The sequence below is a fragment of the Larus michahellis genome, unplaced genomic scaffold, assembly GCF_964199755.1.
Source record: "Larus michahellis unplaced genomic scaffold, bLarMic1.1 SCAFFOLD_34, whole genome shotgun sequence".
NCBI classification, from domain to species: Eukaryota; Metazoa; Chordata; class Aves; order Charadriiformes; family Laridae; genus Larus; species Larus michahellis.
In genome coordinates, this window is record NW_027436399.1 from 1,118,339 (window position 1) to 1,127,291 (window position 8,953).

The 8,953-nt window shown below is 54.2% G+C and overlaps 1 protein-coding gene across 1 annotated transcript; it reads left to right on the top strand.

Annotated features, from left to right (window-relative positions):
• The first annotated feature begins 7,422 nt into the window (after positions 1-7,422).
• On the top strand, positions 7,423-8,704 carry LOC141737359 (olfactory receptor 14C36-like). Its single transcript, XM_074572045.1, has one exon. The coding sequence runs from the start codon at positions 7,438-7,440 to the stop codon at positions 8,368-8,370; it is 933 nt and encodes a 310-aa protein (XP_074428146.1). The 5' UTR covers positions 7,423-7,437; the 3' UTR covers positions 8,371-8,704.
• Positions 8,705-8,953: the final 249 nt, after the last annotated feature.

Consider the following 8,953-nt stretch of genomic DNA (forward strand, 5'->3'; position numbering starts at 1 on the left):
AGGTACTGATACTCCTTGGGAAATCAAACAAACTCCTGAAGGAGTATTGAAGGATTCTTGATATGGTCAGGGCTGTATAAGGGCACATGTAAAGCATCCCTGCACCTGATGCGAATTAATTCGGTGGCCATGGAAGCTCTGATGCACACACAAGATGCCGGTGTGACCAGGAAGGGGAAGACTGGATCTAAACAGCACGTTTCCAAAGCTGAGAGCATGAGCGTCATGGTTTCACTGCAGGAGAGCTCCAGCCTTGGGGCTAAATCACAAAAGTGGTCTAGTACATCAGGGCCAGCCAATGTATGTGGGACAAGAAGGAAATGATTACTGCAGATGACAGAAATCCCCCCAGCCAAGGTGCAGCTGTCTTCTAGCGACAACCCTTCCAGTTCCGGAGTCTTGCAGAGAGCAGGGGGTGGCACAGAGCCAAGTACTGGTCATAGCATGTGGCCACCAGCAGGAGCCACTCTGTACCTGCCAAAGGTGCAGGAAATAGCCCTAAGAGCGCTGTGAGCAGAGATGGTGCTGTGCCCAGTGGGAGGACAGTCAGGGTGGCGGAGCTGTAGCAGGTTTCCAGGTTTTCCACCAGCAGCCCCATGCTGAGGCTGTTCCCAACTGCAATTATGGGGCAGGTCATGGGAGGGAGGAGGAAGAGATTTTTCTGAAGGTTGGGGACGTTCCCCATTCCCATTAGGGGAAACGCCATTGATGATGACAAATTGTCCTAATCCCCTTTTGCCATGGAAAATTTTAGGTCTTCCTGTCCCCTCTCTCCTTGTGGGTACGCCTTCGAGTGACAACATTTGTTTCTCTGTTAGGTGCCTAAGGACATTGGGAAGGAAGTTCAGAGAGGTGAAACACGGAGGTGTCTGTGCTCCTGAGTGCATCATAGTCCCTAGACGTGCTCTGTTCTGTGTGAAGGGTGAGAAAAGCCATCTTCTGGAGGGCAGCGACACTCCTGCTTGCAGAACCCTTTCGGACTGCGCGGGCGAAGTGCTCTGTGGACGTGCTGCTTTCAGACTGTGTGAAACAAGGGATGGGCCATAAGGACAGGGGAGGGTGAGGCAGCACACAGAGGCACTTGCGATGAACCGGAAAAGGCAGGTGAGAGAAATCTCATTGGGCCGGTGGGGTTGTTCCTGAAGTCACACGCAGAATTGTCAGGGCTCTGACAGGGGTGTTCAAAGCCGCGAGCCCTTCCCTTCCATGTGCAGAGGCGTAGGGACTCTCTGGCCTCCTGCTGCCACTCCCAGATGCTGGGAGGCACCTCAGCCCTGTGGTGTGGTGCCCATCTGAGATGCCTCATGGCACGAGGTATGGACATAGGGACCCTGGTTCACGGAAGCACATCCCAGTGCGGCATCCAGGTGGTTTCCCAGAGGACGTTCCTCTCAAAGTCAAGTTACCCGAAGACAGAGTGTGTCCCACAGGCCTTCGTGGACGCTCTGGGAATAGCTGGTGGCACTTGTGCTCAACTCGGGTTCCTCTCCCCACATGCACATGATGTGCATGCTTGAGTCTCCTCCATGCAATGCAATCAAGGACTTCTGACCTAATCAGGTGGCACTTTCTCGGCTCGCTGTGGCTCCATCAAAGATGTCCCTGAGGCTCCAGGGGAACCTGCTGTGAAACAAGCTGAAGTCATGACTGATGTTTCCTCCCTCAGCTGTTGGGGGGGACATTCCTTTCCGGCAGTATCATTTCCCCTATCAGAGGCAGAGTTAGGTCCCAGAACAACCTCTTCTTTTCCACCTATGAGACAGGACACCCAGACAATGAAAGGGAGGAATCTCCTGTACCCCTGCAAACCACAGTGCACATTTGAAGTGCCAGAGGTGGCCCGAGACATGTGCAGGTATCTCTAAACTTTGATGGAGCAGTTCAGAGGGACAGGGCAGCGTCTGGGGCCATCATTTTGGAGGCTCTTGGGGCATTGCTTTGGGCAGCTGAAGTGACAGCAGATGGCCACCTTTAGGACAATGAAGCCTGTTCCTGCTCACTATGTACAGGGCAGCCTATAGAGCTATTCCTCTGAGCAAATGGAGTCATTGCCATCTGAAGAGCTACGTCTCTCTCTCTGCTCCACCAGCTGTCTTTACCAGATCTCCATTGGCAGTTAGGGCTGGGTTCTCACTGGCACCCCTACAATGCCCAACCTAATTCAGGGCAGCTGCCCAATTTCAAGGTTAACTCCATCCTGTGGAGCTGCCTGAGGTGCCAGGGCTCTCCAGCACAACTGCGTGCAGCCGGCAGGGACAGCACAGGACTTGCGCGAACATCATCCCCATTCAGAGCAGCCGTGTAAGAGACCCCAAGAGACCTTCTGAGGCGTTCAGTGCTTTCCTTCAAGCAACTGCAGTGAGGCAAGTGCTGTCCCATCTCAATCCAGTAGATGCAGGGAGTGCTTCTCCCACATCCCTCAGTCATCCCTTTGATGCTGCAGTCAAGGAACAGAGCAATGATTTTCACAGTGTTCCTGGATCTCAGGATACCCATAGCCAAGGACACTTGCAAAAGCCCCTTGTCCTGCCTGGAGATCAGCTTCACCTGCACCACAGGCCCTCTGGGGCTGCAGAGACCCCGCAGACAGCAAAGCCCTCTCGTGCCGGGGCTGCAGAGTCCAGCCCTGCTTCTCTCTCGTCCTGAGGAGAGCAGGGATTGATCTCCTCCTTTCCCCTTTACATTGCCATCTGCCATCCCCCCCAGCATGCTCTGACGCAAACCTTTTGCCTGCACGGTACTTGGGCACTTGGTAACAGCTGGCTTTGTTGCACGCCTGAGCTTGGCCCTGGTGCCACGACTGAGGTCCAGCACATCTCTGCTCTGACACAAAGAACCTATAATGAAGGAGAGGAAGGGGACCAACTCTTATTTAACCAACCTGAGGAAGCCTTGGGCTCACCAACGAATTAACGTCTTACCGGGGACATCAATGACCCTGTGTATTGCGTTGACATGGCTAGGTTTTGGTAGGCGTGAGGGGGCTGCAGAGGTGGCTTAGGAGAAAAGGGATCAAAGCTGACTCCATGTGAGAGAGAGCCACTTTCAGCTGGCTCCAAAAGGGACATGCCACTGCCCGAAGCTGAGCCAGTAAGCAATTCTCGTGGCACCTCTGTGATAGCATATTGAAGCAAGGCTAAACAGCAGCGTGCAGTCACCGTAAGAGAGAGGAGTGAGACACATGGAGAGAAACAGCCCTGCAGACAGCAAGGCGAGTGGAGAAGGAGGGGGAGCGGGAGTGAAGCTGGGTGGGCACCTGGCAGCCAAAAGTCAGCCCAGCACCCCCTGACATTCCCAGGAGAGCACGGTGCAAATGCTCCTTGAGGTGTCTGGAGGCTCTTTGCCTCAGCTTTTTAGCACAGCTGCCAGATGGGCCAAGCAAGGCGATGCTCACCTGGATCAGAAAACCTGTGTCATCCTTGTCAGCCTTGGCTCTAGTAGCAAAGAAAGAGTGGAGTCTCAGCTCCCGAGGGAGTGAGGACGAAGAGCAGAGTGCAGATTCCGGGTCTCAGGGTGGCAGACATTGGCCTGTTCTGGGAACTTTCCGTTCAGGCTGGAAGTGACCTTGCAAGATTTCTATAGACCAACATTCTACGCAAAGCAGGGTCACAGCAGAAAGTGCCTGCAGCATTTGGGTGCTGCCAGTTGTTAGGGAGTTCCCGCAAACTCCAGATGCTTTCAATGATGATGGAGAGTGGCTTTACTGTGGCATCGTCCTGCCCTCTCAGCTCCCTCGGATGCCACCCCTCCAGTCCCATAGACTGCTAAGGATTGTGTTTGCTCAAGTAACTCCTGACTCTATCCAAATTCACCACGTTTTTTTTTCCCTCCAGAGTCCTGCCTCAAGGCACAAAGGCCTGGGAGAGCTTGCTGGAGGAGACCAAGGCAAGAAGGACACAGGGAATCTCAGATTCATCTACACCTGCTGTTACTAAATTCCAGCAGTGGCCACTCATTCTCTTTGTTTCTTCTTTAACTGTTCCTGAAGCAGCGGCCTCTCCTCTTGGTGCCCTCGAACCCTTGCCTTGCAAGGGTCTACACTTGGGAAGCTCTAGCTTACCTAAAGCCATCCCCATTTCTCCTCTAGAGACCCAGCATCTGTAGTCTGGCTTCAGTCTTTTCTCACTCCCCTTGGGAGCTGGGACCCCACTATTTCATGGTCGCTACAGCCCAGGCTGACATTTTCACACCCTTGATCAGAATTCCCTCTGAATTGACTGGACTCAGCAACACCTTTGTTGGCCTACCTTGCGCCTGTGCAAAGAAGTTGTCCCAAGAGACGCAGAAACCTGCTGGACAGTATGCATGCTGCTGTGTTCCCCTTCCAGTGGTGTCAGGGTCATTAATGTCTCCAATAAGACCTGGGGTCATTATTCTGGAGAGTTCCTTGTGTTGCTTAAATAGGCAAATGAGTGGAGATCCCAGTGTGATGTGCTTCCTGTTCCTGAACTGCTCTGCATCGACTGGATGGAGGTGGGTCAGACCCTGCCTCATTGCCCTCGTGGGATTCAGTTGCCGGCCAACAGAAACTGAATCTATGAGACATGGCATCTGGAGTGTGTGTCTCGCACCCACTCTGAAGGCGATGCCTTTCCTGTAGGTCCTGTGCAGTCCCTGCCGGCCACCTGCAGTTGTGCTGGAGAGCCCTGGCACCTCCTGTAGCACAACAGGCCTGTCCATGGCCATTGAGTAGCTGCCCTGAATTAGGTTAGGTGATGTGGGGATGTCCATGAGACGTCTGCCGTTACAGTCAGTGGGGATCTAGTATACACGGCTGATGGAGAAGATGGATGAGGTCAATGGCAATGAGTACATCTGGTCCCCTGACTACCTCAGAAGGCTGCCCTGGGTTGAAAGAGTAGGGAAAAGTTCAGTTGTCCGAAATGTGGGCACGTGCTGGTGGCAAAGGAATTCCTCGTGAATCTCAAAGATGGTGGCACCAGATGCTGCCCTGTCTCTATGAACTGCTCCGTTAGATCTTGCAGTTACCGGCACGTATCTTGGACCACGTCTGAGACCTGAAATGTCAGTAGGTGTTTGAGTCTGAAGAGCTCACTGCTGGCCTCCATCTCCAGGAATGACGCTGGGAGCTGAGACCAGCAGCTCCCATGCAGCAGGTGCCTATTTTGTGCCCACCTGAAGAGAGGCAAGAGGAATCCCCCCTCCTGTGGGATTGTGGCAGCCCTAAGTGAGAGCTGAGTCCACTTCACACCCAGGACTACAAACCAAGGAGGAGATGCCTCAGTTGACGAAGCCGACTGCCTTCGCTCAGCGGGGGCAAAGGAGATCTGGCACTGTCCAGGTTTCCTGTCTCATACCAGAAGGAACAAGACCTTTCTCGTGCGCAGCTCTCTCTGACAGGAGAAATTACCCGGCTGGAAAGAAGCGTCTCTCCAGAGGTGCAAGAGAGACCACACAGTATTACTTCAGTCTCTTTCCCAGCAGGTTCCCCTGGAGGCACAGGGACACCTCCAGGGAGCCCCGAGGAGGCAGAGAAAGTGACGTCTCGGGCTGGTCCTCTGCGTCTGAGCTGGGCTGGGCTCCTGGCATGGAGGGAGCTCGTGGCAAGCGGGCAGCGCTGCAGAGAGACGGCTCTGCCCAGGAGCAGCTCCTCTGCCAAGCGCAGCAGGGCTGAGGGCACTGCCTGCAGGTAACGAGGGGAGACGTGTGAGGCCAGCGGAGCTTAAAGGCAGCCTGGGGTGGGAGAATGCTGAGAGCTCACTGGGAGAAATCCTCACAGCCTTTGCACAGTCTCTGGCTGCAGGGCATTGAATCTGCAGCTGCTGGAGGGATCTCCAGAAGCTGGAACAACCCCCAGCCTACGGGATCTGCAAGTACCACTCTCACAGTTTCTCTAGTTTCGAGGAGAAGGACAACGTGTGGAGCAGGGCTTCCCTGCTGCACCGTCAGAGGGACAGGGCATGATGTGTCTCTGCTGCAGTATAATGCAGAGAGGCTCCCTGGAGCAGTCTCCTAAAGCTGGCATAGCCCATGGCTAATGTGATCTGTCAGGAAGGCTCTCAAGGCTCCGTTGGTGTTGAGAAGGATGTGCTCGAGAGCAGGGCACCCCTACCACATCACCAAAGGCACAGGGCATGTCGGCTGCCTTCTCCCCGGGACGGCTGCCGGGCTGTGAAGGTGGGTGTGCGTGCAGGGGTGCTCAGGGCTGTCCTTCAGAGCAGGGTCCCCGTGTCCCAGGGAACTGTGTGCTGGGCCAGGGACTCTGCTGCCTGCCAGGGTCAGCTCTCAGCCTGCCCGGGGAGCTCCCCATGGCGCTGCGGGGAGAAGCTGTGGGTGGAAGGAGTGACCCCAGTCGTGTCACGGCAGGGTCCTTCTGCAGTCGTGAGGGTGCTGCATGGGTCGTGTTTCCTCCCAGCTCCAGATCACCCCCAGGACATTTGCAGAGGGTCCTTTTGGAGAAGTACAGAGAGGCAGCATTTACCTGAAAGAAACAGTGTCCCTGCTTGGAGTTTTCCACTCCTTCTTTGCTGGATGGGTTGTGAGAGAGAGGATTTTACTTCTCCGTTCTGGAGAAGGCAATGATACCCTGGTTCTAGCAGGAACTTTTCTAAGCTGCTTGTTAGCGCTTGCAGGCACTTGCCCTGAGGGCAGAGCTGAGCACACAGCAGGTGTGGTGGGTTCTCTGAGCACTGAAAGGGAGGAGACCTGGGGACAATGACACAGCCCCAGGCAGAGACAGCTCCGGGTGGCAGAGACATGGGCAGAGAGTGAAAGGGAGCTACTGCAGGAAAGGTCATGGGAGAGGGGATTCCAGGCCCTCCCTGCCATCCCCTGCAGTGCAGGTGCCTTCCCTGGAGACATTCCGTGGTCTCCTCTCCCCACACAGTAGAGTCCTCCACCCCTGACTATCCCGGGTATTAAGTCCTGAGTGTCCTTCCCAGCAGCCCAACCACCAAAGAGGAGAAATCCTTGAGTGTCTGACTGTGTCTCCCTGTCCTGACTCTCTTGGCAGGAGAATTGTCCTGACTCTCTTGGCAGGACCCACAAGGTTTCACTTGCAGCACAGCAGAAATGCCAGGGATTTCTGCCTTAAAAACACTCCTGCGGTGTGGTGGGGAAACTACAACAGAACAACCCCAACAACAAGGTGCCCTGAGCTCTGCCCTGCAGTCGGGTGACAATGCTGAAAAGCCCTTTGATGCCAGGAGTGGATTTAATCTGAGATCACCCCGTGTTCCTTTTTACCCGTGGCTGTAGGGCAGGACTGAATCCTGCAGAGATCTCAGCTCTCTGGTGGACTATCAGCCAGCACCAACCAGAGTGTACAAAAAGGACCTGCAAAAGGTCTTCCTGAAAGGCGAGAGCCAGTTTGGTGGATTTCTAAGACCAATTGAATACTTTAGTTTGAGAGAAATCTTCCCCAACTTCTCACTACTTTTCTTTCCATTAACAGGTCTCCAAGCCCAGGGGAAGAAAATGTCGAATGGCAGCTCCATCACCCAGTTCCTCCTCCTGGCATTTGCAGACACGCGGGAGCTGCAGCTCTTGCACTTCTGGACCTTCCTGGGCATCTACCTGGCTGCCCTCCTGGCCAACGGCCTCATCATCACCACCATCGCCTGTGACCACCGCCTCCACACCCCCATGTACTTCTTCCTCCTCAACCTCTCTGTTCTTGACCTGGGCTCCCTGTCCACCATTGTCCCCAAAGCCATGGCCAATTCCCTCTGGGACACCAGGGACATCTCCTATGCAGGATGTGCTGCACAGCTCTTGTTCTTCGTCTTCTTTCTTGCAGCAGAGTATTGTCTTCTCACCATTATGGCCTATGACCGCTACGTTGCCATCTGCAAACCCCTGCACTACGGGACCCTCCTGGGCAGCAGAGCTTGTGTCCACATGGCAGCAGCTGCCTGGGGCAGTGGGTTTCTCTATGCTCTCCTGCACACGGCCAATACATTTTCCCTGCCCCTCTGCCAGGGCAATGCCCTGGACCAGTTCTTCTGTGAAATCCCCCAGATCCTCAAGCTCTCCTGCTCACACTCCTACCTCAGGGAAGTTGGGCTTCTTGTCGTTAGTGTCTGTTTAGGCTTTGGTTGTTTTGTTTTCATCGTGCTGTCCTATGTGCAGATCTTCAGGGCTGTGCTGAGGATCCCCTCTGAGCAGGGACGGCACAAAGCCTTTTCCACGTGCCTCCCTCACCTGGCCGTGGTTTCCCTGCTTGTCAGCACTGCAGTGTTTGCCTACCTGAAGCCCCCCTCAATCTCCTCCCCATCCCTGGATGTGGTGATGGCAGTTCTGTACTCGGTGGTGCCTCCAGTAGTGAACCCCCTCATCTACAGCATGAGGAATAAGGACCTAAAGGATGCAGTGTGGAAACTGATATCTGGATGGTTTCAGAAGCATTGAGCTGCTGGTTTTCTTCTGCAAATCACTCCGAATGGAACTCATTGCAGGTTGGTTTTGGTTGTGAGTTTCTGGGGTTTTTTTTGGTTTTGTTTTTTTTTTTTTTATTATAATGTTGTCCACAAAAAAAAGTCATTATTTTATGCCATTTCCAATTATGTATCTATTCACCTTCTGTGTGGTGTGACCCACAGGCTGTGTGAAGGAGGAGACATGGTCTCTCTGTGTCTTAAGAAAATAAAGGACCTTCAATGAATTGTTTGATCCTTCCTTTGAGACCTTCTCTTGAGCTGCAGGGGCAGATCCTGTGTGCAGAGGTGGAGGGGAAAAGAGTCCCGGCACCGGAGCACTGACAAGCAGCACCAGCGCTTGGTCTTCCCAGAGCTGCTCACTTTCCACTTCAGCGCTCCCCTTCTTAGCTGGTCTCTTGGTATAAGGCCTGAGTGCTCTTGAAGCTTGGCGGCAGTTTTGCGGTGTGGTGGTCCTGTAGCTGCAGGCAGGGACAGGGAACGAGCACTTCTGTGACAGAGCTGGCCTCCAAAAGAGCATTTCCATCATACCAGGGGATCTCCTCAGGGCAGTGCCT